Here is a 16,618-nt window from a genome sequence, read left to right on the forward strand (position 1 = left end):
AGTTTCTCTTCCCTCTGGTCCCATATCTGGGATACTCTTTCCAACCTTGCCCACAGGGGTGGCCACAGAATGAAAGTAAGTAATGCGCTCCACTTCCAGGCCCCGTGACACCCTGTGCTCTCTCTCTTCCCTCTGCTGGTAACATGCAGAGCATCCAGCAGTGGATTCTGAGGCCCTAAGGAATGCTGAAGCCACAATATGGAAGGAGTCTGGGTTCCTGAATGACCGCTGGGAACAGAGTGCCACCGCCACCCCACTACTGACCCCACTGCCCATTTACAAGAGCAAGAAATACATTTTTTTCTGTCAAGCCACTGACATTTGTTATGTGTTGTTACGCTACCATAATTAAAACATGATCCCTCTCCCATCCAAATGTGCCTTTGTCCTTTAAACACCAGCTCAAATATTCTTCCGGGAAGTTGGCCCGGACTACTATAGTTCACTCTAGGCTCTACAGCACTTGTTACACAGATCACATGATTTACCTCTTAGCATGGATTTTTTTCAAAGTAGGGCTTCCTGATGGACTGTAAGTTTCTCAAGACAAGAATCAAATGTTAGGGTTCTTTGTATCTTCACAGGGCCTAATAAAGATAATGGGGGTACCTGGGTGGCTCAGTCGGTTGAGTGTCTGACTTCAGCTCAGGTCATGATCTTGCAGTTCATGAGTTCAAGCCCCACATCGGGCTCACTGCTGTCAGCCTGTCAGGACGGAGCCTGCTTTGGATCCTCTGTCCCCCTCTTTGGGCCCCTCCCTCACTTGAGCTCCCCCCCAAATAAATATTTTTTAAAAAGATAATAACTATCACCTATATCATTTCCCAATAAGTATTATTTACGTATAAACACATTTAATCCTCATAACAACTCTATGAGATAAATACTATGATTATCCTCAACTTGTAGATGAGAAAGTTGAAGCACAGAGAGGTTAAGTAATTTGTCCAAGGTCACACAGCTAGAAAGTGACAGAGCCAGGATTAGAACTCATAAACTTGAGTAATGAATGAGCTTCCAATAGTCACACCATCTTAACCATAATTGTTCTAGGAATGTTAGCTCGTACGTCCAGTTGAACCTGCTGCCTCTTCTGGGCAGGGGCCATGGTGTCGATCCCTTCTGTTCCAGTATCTGAAGCTGGCTAGACACTGAGGAGCTGTCACTCACACCTACTGACTGAGGGAACTGAAGACCAGTTGGAAACATATTGTGCAGGTAGGGTAGGGCAGGATTTGCTCTTGTTGCTGGCACATGTGTACTACCCAGCACCCTAGGGGGAAAAATGTCAAACAGTCCATGAAAATTCACTGTGGCTTTAGATTGGTTTTGAAAAAAATAACACTTTTTTTGCACAGTCCCTAAAACTAGAGATTATAACCAACCCCTAGTAACTTAAAATTTCTCTTGAATCTGCTCTTGAAATAATTATCTTTCCAGCTTTACATTTGCTGTTAAACCAAGACCCAAGAATATCAACTGTCTTCAAATAGACTATTGGAGCCGAAAGGAAGGTCGGGATCTCGAGGTGGTCTGTTGTGCAACTCTCTTACTGACCCAGTCACTCAGTCACTTGCTTGGTTGGTGTTTACTAAGGCCCTGCTCTGCAGTAAATCATCCTGGGTTTTAGGGTGTAGGGGGCTTCACACAGTCCCTATGCCTTAGTCCTTGCACAGGACAAATGGAAGGAACTTGCCAAGAAATCTTCTCTTTGTTTATTTGTTTCTTTTAAAAAATTTTTTTAATGTTTATTTATTTTTGACAGAGAGACAGAGCATGAGCAGGGGAGGGGCAGAGAGAGAGGGAGACACAGAATCGGAAGCAGGCTCTAGGCTCCGAGCTGTCACCACAGAGCCCAACTTGGGGCTTGAAGTCACAGACCGCGAGATCATGACCTGAGCCGAAGTCAGACAGACGCTCAACCGACTGAGCCACCTAGGTGCCCCATGTTTGTTTGTTTCTAATCAAAGAATTCCACACACCTCCCCTATGGGCTGGACTTAGTGATTTGCTTCCAAATAATAAAGAATGGAAAACGAGAAATAGTAACTTAACATTAGAGAGACTTAGAAGATACCACCTTAGCTCCAAGTGTTATAGGCTGAAAGGTGTGCCCCCAGATTTCATGTGGAAGCTCTATCTTCCCAATACCTCACAATGTGCTGTATTTGGAAAGATGGCCTTTAAAAGAGGTAATTAAGGAGAAATGAGGTCATTAGGGTGGTCCTAATCCAAACTAACCAAAGTCCTTATAAGAAAAGGTGAGGTCACAGAAATACACAAAAGAAAGACCATGTGAAGACAGAGGGAGAAGGTGGCCATCTAGAAGCCAGGGGGAGAATTCTGCGGCCACATTGACCTTGGATCCAGAACTGTGAGGAAACAAATCCCTGTTGGTTAAGCTGCCCAGTGTGTGTTATTAATCACAGCAGCCCCAGCAGACTAATTTTTCCTCATCCACGAAGTGACCAAGTTTAGCATCACTTGCATTAAGTCGTCCCTAGGCTGTGATAAGAAGGGTGCTTTACTGTGTGGTATTCTTGCCCAAAGCCTCAACCCCAGTCTAATCATGAGAAAAACATCAGGCAAACCAAACTGAGGGACATCCTGCCAAACACCTGACCAGGATGCCTCAGAACTGCCAAGATCATGAAAGACAAGGGAAATTCAAGAAACTGTCTCAGACCAGAGGAGACTAAGGAGACATGACAGTTAAATGCAATGTGGTGTACTGGAAGGGGTGCTGGGACAGAAAAAGGACATGTGTAGAAACAGTTGAAATCTAAATACAATCTATGGTTTTGTTAATAGTATGTGCCAGCGTTGGTTTCTTGATTTTGACAAATGTGATGATAACCAGTAATATCAGATGTTAATACCAAGGACTCTGGGCAAGGGATATACGAATCTATGCCACTTTGGCAAATTTTCTGTAGTTCTAAAATCATTCCAAAATTAAAAGTATTAAAAACCAAAGACTCCAGTTGAGACCCTATTTTCAATTCTTTGGGTTGTATACCAAGAAGTGGAATTGTTGGGTCATACGGTAATCTTATATTTAACGTTTTGAGGAACAGCCAAACCTTTTCACAATGGCTGTAAAATTTTACATTCCCATGAACAACTGTATGATTTCAATTTCTCTGCGTCCTCAACACTTGTTAGTTTCCATTATTTTGGTTATGGGTATTCTAGTTGGTGTGAAGTGGTATCCTATTGTGGCTTTGACTTGCATGTTTTAAAAATGACTAATGATGCTGAGCATCTTTCTGTGTGCTTTTTAGCCACTCATATATCTTCTTTGGAAAAATGTCTATTCAAGGCCTTTGCCTATATTTAAAATTGGGTGTTTTCCCTCTTGTTACTGAGTTGTAGAAGTTCTTCATGTATTCCAAATATTAAAAGCCCTTATCAGATTTGCAAAAGTGTTCTTCCATTCTGTGGGTTGCCTTTTCATTCCCCCGATAGTGATCCTTTGATGCCCAGAAGGTTTTAGTTTAAAGGAAGTCCACTTTATGTATTTTTAATTTTGTTACCTTTGCTTTTGGTGTCATATTCAAGAAACCATTGCTAAATTCAAGGTCATGTAGATTTGCTTCTAAGTTTTTTTTCTGAAAGTCTTATGGCTCTAGCTCTTATATGTAGGTCTCTGATCCTTTTAAATTTTTGCATAAGGTGTAAGATAAAGGTCCAGCTTCATTTTTTTTGTATGTGGATATCCAGTTTTCCCAACACTGTTTATTAAAGAGACTGTTCTTTTCTCATTGAATAGTCTTGGCGCCCTTGTCAAAAATCAGTTGACCATAGGGACACCTGGGTAGCTCAGTTGGTTAAGCATCCAACTTCTGCTCAGGTCATGATCTCACAAGTCGTGGATTCAAGCCCCGTGTTGGGCTCTGTTCTGACAGTGTGAAGTTTGGAGCCTGCTTCAGATTCTGTGTCTCCCTTTTCTCTCTCTGCCCCGCCCCAGCTCATTCTCTCTCTCTCTCTCTCTCTCTCTCTCTCAAAAATAAATAAATATACAAAAATTTTTAAAAAATCAGTTGACCATAGATGTGAAGGTTTATCTCTGGACTCTTTATTCTATTGGCCTATATGTCAATCTTTATGCCAATGCTATACGGTTTTGATAATGTAGCTTTGTAGTAAATTTTGAAATTAGGAAGTGTGAATCCTCCAATTTTGTTCTTATTCAAGATTATTTTGACTCTTCAGGAGTTCCTTGAAATTCCATATGAATTTTTGGATGGGTTTTTCCATTTCTGCAAAATAAAAATGCCATTGAGATTTGATAGGGATTACATGGAGTGTGCATTTTGGGTAGTATCACCATCTTAACAATATTAAGTCTTCTGATCCATGAATATTAGATACCTTTTCATTTATTTATATCTTCTTTTATTGCTTTTGGCAATGTTTTATAGTTTTCAGTGCACAAGTCTTGCCCATCTTTGGTTAAATTTATTCCTAAGTACTTAATTCTTTTTGACACTATTGTAAATGGGTTGTTTTCTTAATTTTCTTTCTTTTCTTCTTTTTCATGACTAGTGTACATAAGTGAAACTAATGTTTGTGTTTTATGTCTTCTGCAACTTTGCTATCCATAGTAGCATTATTCACAGTAGGCAAAAGGTGGAAACTATTCAAGTGTCCACTAGCAGAAGAATGGATTTTTTTTTATTTTTTATTATATGAAATTTATTGTCAAATTAGTTTCCATAAGAATGGATTTTTTAATGTGGTATAGACATACAGTCGAATATTATTTATCCATAAAAAAAAAATGAAGTCCTGACACATGTGACAACACTGATGAGCCTTGAAAATATGCTAAGTGAAATAAGCCAGATACAAAAGGCAAAATACTGTATGATTCTACTTACATGGAACATATAGAATGACCAAATTCACTGAGAAAGAAAGGTTAGAAGTTACCAGGGCCTGTGGGGGAGGGAAAATGGGGAATTACTGCTTAATGGATACAGAGTTTCTGTTTGGAGTGATGAAAACATTTGGAAATACATAAGGGTGATGGTTACATAACTTTGTGAATGTAATTAATACCACTGAACTGTGCACTTAAAAATGGCTTAAAAGACAAGTTTTATGTTATATGTATTTTACCACAATTTTAAAGAATAGTAAAAAAAAAAAAAAAAAAAAGAAGGCTATGAAAGTCACTTGGTTCAACCATGGTTCCAAAGCTGAATTCCTTTATGACCACTGGCAGTCTCTGCTTACACACTTTCAGTGATGTGGAGCTCACCACAAAAGAACCTCAAACCCAAACCCAAACCAAACCAAACTGAAACAAAACAAAAACAAAGAATTTTTTTTGTAACTTGAATAATTCTTCAGTCACACACCCATAATTATGTATTGAAGTGGGGTTTTGCTCAGGGAAGCGCACACATGTATGGTTTCTATACAAGGTGAGACCAGATGAGTCCATGAAGACATCTTTGCTTGGATCATCAGGATTGAAAATGAAGCCCAATCATAGCAAATTGACCTGGGTAGCTGCCACACCATGGGCAAGTGAGGACTGGAACTTCTAGCTTTCAAATTATGGGCTGTAACCTATGAGTGGGCTGTATCATTTGATATGACATGACAAAATTAAATAGAATCAACTAGAAGTTATCACATGGACCAAAACTAAGCATTATGTGTTACAAAAAACTTGACAGCCTTTTCCCATCCTCTTTCCTGGCCCCCGACAGACAACTGGTACATTGTTTCTTATAGAATTTTCAAATTTTTAAAATATACTTAGAAGCGACAACAAACATATGTTATCCTCCCCTTGTCACAAAAGATGGGATTCACTGTTCTGCATTTTGCATTTTTTTCACTGAATCCAGTTTAGAAAATTTTTTATAGCAGTACATAAGGGAGTTTCCTCATTTTTTGTTATAGCTACATAATATTCCATTGTATAAGTATATCATAATTTTGTGATCGTTCCTTTTTGGATATTTAGGTTATCTCCAAAATTTTGCAAGTAGTGCTGCAATTTTTGTAGATATGTAACTTGTACATGGTTAAGTATATTTGTAGGATACATTTGCTGAGGCATATGCATTTGTAATTTTTATAAACATTTCCAAACTGCCTTCTGTAGAGGGCTGTACAAATATACTCCCACAGCACCTGATGAAAGGGCCTCTTTCTCTATGGTCTCATCAATAGAATGTTAATCAGATTTTTGTAATCTGAGAAGTATTACAAAGATAATATCTCAATATGCTTTATTTTCTTTTATCTTATTTTGCTTTTATCTTATTTTAGGGTGAATATCTTTTCATGTATCTTAGAGCCATTAATCTTCTGTGAATTGTCATTATTTACCCACTTGTCTATTATTAGTCTTCCTATTGATTTCTTCTATAATCTCTTAGGGAGATTAGCCCTTGGTCTCTAATATGAGTTGAAAAAAAAATTCTTTTCTTAATCATTTGTATTTTGATTGGGCTAACGGTGTGTTGTTTTTGCCATGTGCACATTTTAATTTTTATTAAATTTAAATTTATTAAACTTCTTTTAAGTTTTTATTTTAATATAGTCAAATGTTTCCATTTTTTATGGCTTTTGGCCTTTCAATCTTTGTTGGAAAGTCATTTTCTGTTCATATTTACTAAGGAATTGTTAGGTTGGGTTTTGGTTTGCTGTTTTAGTTGTCCACATAAATAAAGTTATACCATTTATAGCATTTTATGAGTATTTTTTTTACTTAATATAATGTGGATATCCACGTGAGAGCTAAAGATTCACTTCACTTCAATTATATTAGTGGCCATGTGGTAAGCCATGGTACCGGTGTTTAGTGACTCATTATCCGCTATTAATGAGCTTTCAAGTGAGTCTCTGTTTTCTTTTTTTTTTCAATTTTTTTTCTTTTTTTAAATTTTTTTCCAATATATGAAGTTTATTGTCAAATTGGTTTCCATACAACACCCAGTGCTCATCCCAAAAGGTGCCCTCCTCAATACCCATCACCCACCCTCCCCTGCCTCCCACCCCCCAACAACCCTCAGTTTGTTCTCAGTTTTTAAGAGTCTCTTATGCTTTGGCTCTCTCCCACTCTAACCTCTTTTTTTTTTTTTTTTTTTTTTTTTTCTGTTTCTGTTAAGTTTCTCAGGATCCACATAAGAGTGAAACCATATGGTATCTGTCTTTCTCTGTATGGCTTATTTCACTTAGCATACATAACACTCTCCAGTTCCATCCATGTTGCTACAAAGGGCCATATTTCATTCTTTCTCATTGCCACGTAGTACTCCATTGTGTGTATAAACCACAATTTCTTTATCCATTCATCAGTTGATGGACATTTAGGCTCTTTCCATAATTTGGCTATTGTTGAGAGTGCTGCTATAAACATTGGGGTACAAGTGCCCCTATGCATCAGTACTCCTGTATCCCTTGGGTAAATTCCTAGCAGTGCTATTGCTGGGTCATAGGGTAGGTCTATTTTTAATTTTTTGAGGAACCTCCACACTGTTTTCCAGAGTGGCTGCACCAATTTGCATTCCCACCAACAGTGCAAGAGGGTTCCCGTTTCTCCACATCCTCTCCAGCATCTATAGTCTCCTGATTTGTTCATTTTGGCCACTCTGACTGGCGTGAGGTGATATCTGAGTGAGGTTTTGATTTGTATTTCCCTGATGAGGAGCGACGTTGAGCATCTTTTCATGTGCCTGGTGGCCATCCGGATGTCTTCTTTAGAGAAGTGTCTATTCATGTTTTCTGCCCATTTCTTCACTGGGTTATTTGAGTTTGGTGAGCTCTTTGTAGATTTTGAATACTAGCCCTTTGTCCGATATGTCATTTGCAAATATCTTTTCCCATTCCGTTGGTTGCCTTTTAGTTTTGTTGGTTGTTTCCTTTGCTGTGCAGAAGCTTTTTATCTTCATAAGGTCCCAGTAGTTCATTTTTGCTTTTAATTCCCTTGCCTTTGGGGATGTGTCAAGTAAGAAATTGCTACGGCTGAGGTCAGAGAGGTCTTGTCCTGCTTTTTCCTCTAGGGTTTTGATGGTTTCCTGTCTCACATTCAGGTCCTTTATCCATTTTGAGTTTATTTTTGTGAATGGTGTGAGAAAGTGGTCTAGTTTCAGTCTTCTGCATGTTGCTGTCCAGTTCTCCCAGCACCATTTGTTAAAGAGACTGTCTTTTTTCCATTGGATGTTCTTTCCTGCTTTGTCAAAGATGAGTTGGCCATACGTTTGTGGGTCTAGTTCTGGGGTTTCTATTCTATTCCATTGGTCTATGTGTCTGTTTTTGTGCCAATACCATACTGTCTTGATGATGACAGCTTTGTAGTAGAGGCTAAAGTCTGGGATTGTGATACCTCCTGCTTTGGTCTTCTTCTTCAAAATTACTTTGGCTATTCGGGGCCTTTTGTGGTTCCATATGAATTTTAGGATTGCTTGTTCTAGTTTCGAGAAAAATGCTGGTGCAATTTTGATTGGGATTGCATTGAATGTGTAGATAGCTTTGGGTAGTGTTGACATTTTGACAATATTTATTCTTCTAATCCATGAGCATGGAATGTTTTTCCGTTTCTTTATATCTTCTTCAATTTTCTTCATAAGCTTTCTATAGTTTTCAGCATACAGATCTTTTACATCTTTGGTTAGATTTATTCCTAGGTATTTTATGCTTCTTGGTGCAATTGTGAATGGGATCAGTTTCTTTATTTGTCTTTCTGTTGCTTCATTATTAGTGTATAAGAATGCAACTTGGGGCGCCTGGGTGGCGCAGTCGGTTAAGCGACCGACTTCAGCCAGGTCACGATCTCGCGGTCCGTGAGTTCGAGCCCCGCGTCGGGCTCTGGGCTGATGGCTCAGAGCCTGGAGCCTGTTTCCGATTCTGTGTCTCCCTCTCTCTCTGCCCCTCCCCCGTTCATGCTCTGTCTCTCTCTGTCCCAAAAATAAATAAACGTTGAAAAAAAAAATTAAAAAAAAAAAGGGGAGAGTTGAGGAATATTTAAAAAAAAAAAAGAATGCAACTGATTTCTGTACATTGATTTTGTATCCTGCAACTTTGCTGAATTCATGTATCCGTTCTAGCAGACTTCTGGTGGAGTCTATTGGATTTTCCATGTATAATATCATGTCATCTGCAAAAAGTGAAAGCTTGACTTCATCTTTGCCAATTTTGATGCCTTTGATTTCCTTTTGTTGTCTGATTGCTGATGCTAGAACTTTCAACACTATGTTAAACAACAGCAGTGAGAGTGGACATCCCTGTCGTGTTCCTGATCTCAGGGAAAAAGCTCTCAGTTTTTTCCCATTGAGGATGATGTTAGCTGTGGGTTTTTCATAAATGACTTTTATGATCTTTAAGTATGTTCCTTCTCTCCCGACTTTCTCGAGGGTTTTTATTAAGAAAGGGTGCTGGATTTTGTCAAAGGCCTTTTCTGCATCGATTGACAGGATCATATGGTTCTTATCTTTTCTTTTATTAATGTGATGTATCACATTGATTGATTTGCGAATGTTGAACCAGCCCTGCATCCCAGGAATGAATCCCACTTGATCATGGTGAATAATTCTTTTTATATGCTGTTGAATTCGATTTGCTAGTATCTTATTGAGAATTTTTGCATCCATATTCATCAGGGATATTGGCCTGTAGTTCTCTTTTTTTACTGGGTCTCTGTCTGGTTTAGGAATCAAAGTAATACTGGCTTCATAGAATGAGTCTGGAAGTTTTCCTTCCCTTTCTATTTTTTGGAATAGCTTGAGAAGGATAGGTATTATCTCTGCTTTAAACATCTGGTAGAACTCCCCTGGGAAGCCATCTGGTCCTGGACTCTTATTTGTTGGAAGAATTTTGATGACTGATTCAATTTCTTCGCTGGTTATGGGTCTGTTCAAGCTTTCTATTTCCTCCTGATTGAGTTTTGGAAGCGTGTGGGTGTTTAGGAATTTGTCCATTTCTTCCAGGTTTCCAGTTTGTTGGCATATAATTTTTCATAGTATTCCCTGATAATTGTTTGTATCTCTGAGGGATTGGTTGTAATCATTCCATTTTCATTCATGATTTTATCTATTTGGGTCATCTCCCTTTTCTTTTTGAGAAGCCTGGCTAGAGGTTTATCAATTTTGTTTATTTTTTCAAAAACCCAACTCTTGGTTTCGTTGATCTGCTCTACAGTTTTTTTAGATTCTATATTGTTTATTTCTGCTCTGATCTTTATTATTTCTCTTCTGCTGGATTTAGGCTGTCTTTGCTGTTCTGCTTCTATTTCCTTTAGGTGTGCTGTTAGATTTTGTATTTGTGATTTTTCTTGTTTCTTGAGATGAGCCTCTGTTTTCAGTATTACAAACAAAGGGGTGGGACAAACCTTAGGTGTGTCCCGGTGAGTTGCGAGGCTGGAATGTGAGAGAAGGACCACAGGGCCAGGTGTGGAGGCTTAGGATGTACTCGTTCCATTGCATTGGTTTTTGCACTAGTGGGGGCCCCCTAGCGGCTCAAGCGCAATGGATTGGTCAGACGTGGAGACCTGGCTTCTCTGACATAGAATGATAAAACTAAGGGGCCTTGAAATCTTCTGATTCAACACTCTCATCTGACACATGAGGAAACTGAGACTCAAAGGGGGTTCAGCAAGCACAATAAGCCCAGAGCTTGGCCCAGAACCCAGATCCCTGAGCCCCGGGTCGCAGCTCTGCCAGTGTCAAGCCACTTCATATATGGTGTAACCTCACTCCCGGAAACGTGTGGCAAGTTACAGTTGTCTCAAAAGGCTGACCGAATAAATCTTGCATGTATTTAGTGTCTCTAGGTTATCATCCAAGGAAAAGAGTGGACAGCTGCAAGCCCTTCCTCCCTTCATCTCTTCTCTGTCCTTAGTATCTTTCGTGGGAGAAACAGCCTCCCTTTTGGGTGCATCTCCCCCACCACTAGCATGGACCAACCATGATGGGGCTGGAATGGGGCCTGGGGATTGGAGAAACACCAGCCCTTAAAAGGCAAGGCAGCCAAACCTCAGAAAGGCACATCTGTGTTGCTCTAGCATTTCTCTATCAGGGGGCCCTAAGGGACAGCCAGCTGGTGAAAAGGCTCTGGGAAACTCTCCTGGACCTGTGTTTACATTGACAAGCACACAGCTTTAACTAAACCTCTATTTATTTAGTTCAAAAGGTTTGTCCTGTCTCACTAACTACGGTATTGGCTTCCTGAGTACAAAAACTAGATCTGATACTTCTTTGTAGCCTTCTGGGTCTCAGTACATTGGTGCACATTCAGTCGGCTTCTGTCTCTCTCCAAACCACTGGGGCAGATAGATTCTTTATGTCAAAATTCAGTAATTAATCTCACTTGGCAATGAGAAAGAATGAAATCTGGCCATTTGCAGCAACGTGGATGGAGCTGGAGGGTATTATGCTAAGTGAAATAAGTCAGGCAGAGAAAGACAGACACCATATGTTTTCACTCATATGTGGATCCTGAGAAACTTAACAGAAGACCAGGGGTGGGGGGGGGAGGGGGAAAAAAGTTACAGAGAGGGAGGGAGGCAAACCATAAGAGACTCTTAAATACTGAGAACAAAATGAGGGTTGATGGGGAGTGGGGGAAAAGGGAAAGTGGGTGATGGGCACTGAGGAGGGCACCTGTTGAGATGAGCACTGGGTGTTGTATGGAAACCAATTTGATAATAAATTATATTTAATATAAAAAATAAACAAAATTCACTAATTATTCTCCTGCAATTGCATTGTTTAGTCCAATCAGTTTAATGGCTGTTGGTCTTGTCCCTCCAGTGAAATTATAAGCTCTTTACAGCAGGATTTGCATTGGGTTCCCTTCCACTGAAACTTCCTAATCATCTTGCTTTATTTACACAGGTACAATCTCACCCATTCTCACCTGCTCTCTTCCAAAGAGAGCCTAGATTCTGGGGTCTCCTCTATCAAAGGAAGGAAAGTTAATATTTTAATCTTATACCTTTGGTTTAATCTTATACCTTATACCTTTGTTAATTTCTTATTCTGATTCTCATAAAAGCCTGAGAAAATGTCATTCCCACAATTGGGGGCAGACTTAGATTTCAAAGCTGTTTCTATTACCCAGGGAAAGGGATGAACTCTTACAAGAAAATAAGAATTTCTAGGGAGAAACCACCCCTCTCTCTTCCTTCCCTTTCCATGTCCATTTCTGGAGCCTAGAACTGGGTTCTGCCAGCATCCTCTTACTGGCTAACAAAGGGTTCAAGGATTATCAAAGCAGAAATGTGTTGTGAGTAAGAGTACTTTGAGCACTTATAGCAGAGCTGGCATGGGAGAATCCACATCTCTCAAGCCCAGGGTAGGAGACAGACTTTCCAGGGCACCAAATGAGGCCTTACAACAAGCTAGGCATACCTAGAAATCCAGTCTAAGATGTATGCTTTGCTAACAAAAGATCCAATGTATGCAGGTCTACACCTTCTGGGGAATCTTTGCTTACCTGTACTGGCCCTCTTCTAATCAAAAGGCAGGAACATTCTCTGCTTTGTCTAAGGCAAAAACAAACAAGGAAATGGATTTTATTCAGATTGTGATAGGGAGAGCACTCCAGATATGAAAATCACAATGTCTACACAGGTTGTTTCTGCCTTAGATTTTCATAGGAAGAAAAGTGGGATGATGTATACTTGAGATTGATTTACAAGTAGAAGTTCCAGTCAGGTGCTTATCTCTGTGTCTAGGTAGTTTCAGGGGGGAGGGCAGAATTCTAATCTCAGCAAAACATTCATGAAACAGAGAACAGGAAGTTGCGGGGTCTGAGTCTGACCTTATGAGCAGGCTCAGACAAAAGGGGAGGTCTTCACCTGGCCTTGTCAAAGGTGAACAAAGGGTCAGGAAAGAGTGGAGCGTGAGTTTTATCTAGGTCATAGGCAGAAGAGTGGTTCTTCACAGCAAGCGGTTGCGAGGCAGAAGAGTGGTTCTTCACAGCAAGCGGTTGCGAGATAACTGATAAGTCAGGAAGTTTCTTAACCATTGCTATTCACCAAGGGCATGGGAGTCAAGTAAAGTTTAACAATGTCTTTTATCAGGGGACCTAACTGGAAGCAAAAACTTGTACTTCCTATAGTTGACCAAATGGTTTCTTAAGACGGAAACTGAGTCGTTAAAGATACAAGAAAGGAAAAAAAAAAAAAAAAAAAGATGCCTTGCAAGGCGGCCCTTTCAATCACACCAGTTAGTAACGCACCAGAGCTCCCTAGGCTTTGAACTACAAGTCCCAGAAAGCAACGTGCCACTTCCTTCCCGTACTAAGGGCGGGAATCAAGTGCCTCGCTGCATGACGGGAACCCTGATTATTTGGCCGTAGGATGCAGATGTAATTGTAGCGTGTCTTCATTTTCCAAAAGCGTAACTCAGAAGATCCTGAACCAAGGCGCGCAAAAAGAGAACCAATAAAGTAACATTAATATCTCCGCCGGGGACAGACCCGATACCTCTAAAGGAAGGTATTTAACTGAAGCCAGAGCGCCCGCTCAATTTACCCAGGAGTCTCCTTTCCGGCCACGCTGTGCGTCATTACTGTTGCGTCTTTTCATTGGCCACATGGCAGGGGACGACGCCTGCGCGCTGCATCCCTTTGAGGGTCGTGGGCAGACGCCATTTTGGCCCCAGAGGTGTTTCTGGGAAGTAGATCGCCGAACCGCACGCCTGCTGGCCTGCCGGGTACGGCCTCTGGTGCCGCGGCTTTTAGTGTTTGCGACTGCTGCTGCTGCGGTTTTATTCTCCTCATCCTCGAAACCCTCTAGTTGAGCGGGAGCCTCTGAGCACTGGGCCGCGCCATTGGGGTTCACCCCGCCAGGAAGGAGGTGACGGGGGCGGCGCGGGGCGCGGACACTCCCCGCCGAGAGCCCGCCTGCCATGGATTCGGAATATTACAGCGGCGACCAGTCAGGTGGGGCAGGGACTTGGGGGACAGGGCTGGGGGTCGAAGTGGTTATTCCGCGGGGCTTGATCGCTCACCCCCGTGGGGTAGGGGAGGGAGGCCTTGGAGAGGTTCCCTCCCCGACGGAGCCCTCCGAGGACAGTGAGGTGAAGCTCAAAGAGCCCGTCGGTCTGCTGCGACCCCGAAGTTAGAACCTTGGAGAGGGGATTCTAGACGGAGAACCGTCTTCTGAATCGGCGAAGGTTTTTGCTGAAACTGGGAAGCTACTTTCATACAGAAACCCCTTCTGTGTGCCTATCCTAGGGAAGGTCTCTCCTGTTAGGGGATTTTTTTTTTTTTTTTTTTTTTCAGGAGTTGCGAGCGTCTTGCGAGAATTGAAGGGAGCGGTTCGTTGGGGGGTGCGGGATCTTTCCTAGACTTCTCACTTGGAGTTAGGGCTAGCTTAATCTCGCTTGCAACATTGGTTTCCAAGTAAGGAAAACGTAAGACCTTTGTTTGAGTTGTATAAGTATTTTAGGGTCAGGCGTGTACGACTGGCACTCACTGGTGATTTTGTGCCTTTACTTCACTTGAGATCTTTCCTCTTTGTCCTCACTTAAGTTTGATCTCCTTCCTCGTCCTGTTTATTCGGTAAACACTAGGCACCCCCTTTGCTAACACTGTGCTAGGCACCGGAGATCGAAAGACAAATAAGGCAGTTATCTAGTGGGGAAGAACGTTATGTTTCCTTTCACTTTGCATCCAGGTTCCATTAGGTATTCTCTGTCAGGAGTGCCTGAATATCTAAATGTTAATAATCTCTTTTCTGTTTCGAGTTCGCTTCGATTCCATACGTATGATAGCGAATAGTAGTAGGACTACAAACGCGTTTCCAGGCATGCACTGCTGTTTTGCCTTAAATGTTTGCCTGGTGTTTTCAGTTCGTTGTAAGTTACTTTTAAATTATTTTTCAAGTAAGGAAGTACATGTAATACATGTATATGAACTAAGTGCTATAGAAGACTTGAAAAAAATTAACAGTTACCTGATTTTTCATACTTTAAAAAATATTTATCTCCATATTCTTAACTTGTGCTCTTTCTTGTTGCATCATTTTTAGGTATTCCATAATGATTTCTTATTGTGCTAGGACAGGATTTTAGTCTCTTATGTGCCCTCTTCCCCACACTCTCACTAGTGTAGCATAATTGTTCGTTACATTTCAGAATTATTGTTTGTAATTTGACTGTATAAATATTCTTTACTCCTTAGCCAAGTAGAGTAGCTCAGTACGATAGTGATTTCATTCTTATACAATTTTGGTTTTCCTGTAGTTGAGTGTTTCATTTTTAAAGTTTTGTTTATTTTTATTAAACTTCTAACCGAGTCTTCCCATATTCTCCAACAGCCCTAAATCCCTCTCACAATACAATTTTACTTTGTTTTTAAAGTATTGGGTAAAGGTAGGTGGCAACTCATTTTTACCATTTTGCAATAGCACAGTGTATGCGTTACTTTAAGGAGTTTATACTGTTTCTGTACTGGAGTTCCTTGTGCTCTTCATTCATAAATAAATATTTACTGTACTGTACCAGGCAGTGTTCTGGGCTCCAGGGATTCAGCAGTGAACCAAAATCCTTGCTCTTTTGGCCCTTTCATTCAAGTGAGGAAAGACCCACATTAAACAAAATAACTTGGTAAGTCGTGTAGTACATTAGAAGGTGGTAAGTAAGGGCTGTGGAGAGAATAGAGTCAGTTTTTAACATAAAGTTGAAATAGTCAAAGAGCACACTGTTATTTAGAGGTTGTTGATTTGGTCCTTAGTGATGTTTGTTCAGCCTCACGTTTCTTTTATGACGTATTTTCTGCTGCCACATGCGTCACAATACACGTTCTGATGGTGTTTATGTAAGCATTATACTTTTGCTTTGTTCTCAACATTAGTCTCATTAGTTATGCTTCGTCAGTGGTAACCTTTGCTCTTACATTACTCTTGATGCATTGTGTTCATTTCAGTTGTAGATGTTCTCCATCTTACACCTTAAGTGGGTTTTTGTTTTATTTTTAAGCAGATGATGGTGGCGCTACCCCAGTACAGGATGAACGGGATTCAGGGTCAGACGTTGAGGATGATGTAAATGAGCAACACTCTGGATCAGACACTGGAAGTGTAGAACGTCATTCAGAGGTATTGGCTAAACAACATCTTTGGGGAGGCTTTTCCCTTGCATTCTGTGAGACATGTTTTATTTAGGAGTTGTAGAGCTCCTGTCACGTGGTATAGGCTTCAAACCCTGGGAGTAAAGGGTTTTAAATTAATAGAGAACTGCTTTAAAAATAAACAGGGATAGTCTGGTTTGGTAGGAAATCACAGGGAAATAATTTCTGATTGGGTCCCCTTTCAGATATTAGGCAGTTTTCAAATGTGCATATTGATTCAGAAAATGAGCCAGGGCCTTTGATATTTGACTAGGCCTCCCCATTCCCAAAATGATGTCTTAGGGGGGCAGTGAGCATTTACAAGCTGAAGAGATGCCAGTTGAAATAGAAAATTAATGGGGTTTTCATCACCTATTGGGATTTGACTTTCTCAATCTGAACTTTTCCAGCATAGAATGCATTTGACAAGCAAATATAATTTAAAAACCTGTTTTTGCATAATGCAGAGTAGTATTGGATCTTACATGTAGCATTTCAGTATATTTGGCCTAATAAATATTTTTAAAACTATTTAATTTGC

The 16,618-nt window shown here is 40.5% G+C and overlaps 1 protein-coding gene across 11 annotated transcripts in view; it reads left to right on the plus strand.

The window, feature by feature from the left end:
- Positions 1 to 13,583: 13,583 nt before the first annotated feature.
- The window catches only part of IWS1 (interacts with SUPT6H, CTD assembly factor 1), a 51,959-nt gene continuing 48,924 nt past the window's right edge, over positions 13,584 to 16,618 (plus strand). For 6 of the 11 annotated variants that reach the window (XR_006712771.1, XM_045479398.1, XM_045479399.1 and 3 more), the window contains exons 1-2: positions 13,603 to 13,908; positions 15,948 to 16,066. Coding sequence is in view for 9 of the 11 variants with exons in the window: in XM_045479398.1 (XP_045335354.1) it covers positions 13,875 to 13,908; positions 15,948 to 16,066 (153 nt within the window). In the remaining 2 variants the exon portion in view is untranslated. Of the gene's footprint in view, positions 13,909 to 15,947; positions 16,067 to 16,618 lie in introns of all 11 variants that reach the window. The other 5 variants (XM_045479400.1, XM_045479394.1, XM_045479397.1 and 2 more) reach the window with 4 other exon arrangements.

Source organism: Leopardus geoffroyi, chromosome C1 (assembly GCF_018350155.1).
Source record: "Leopardus geoffroyi isolate Oge1 chromosome C1, O.geoffroyi_Oge1_pat1.0, whole genome shotgun sequence".
NCBI lineage: Eukaryota > Metazoa > Chordata > Mammalia > Carnivora > Felidae > Leopardus > Leopardus geoffroyi.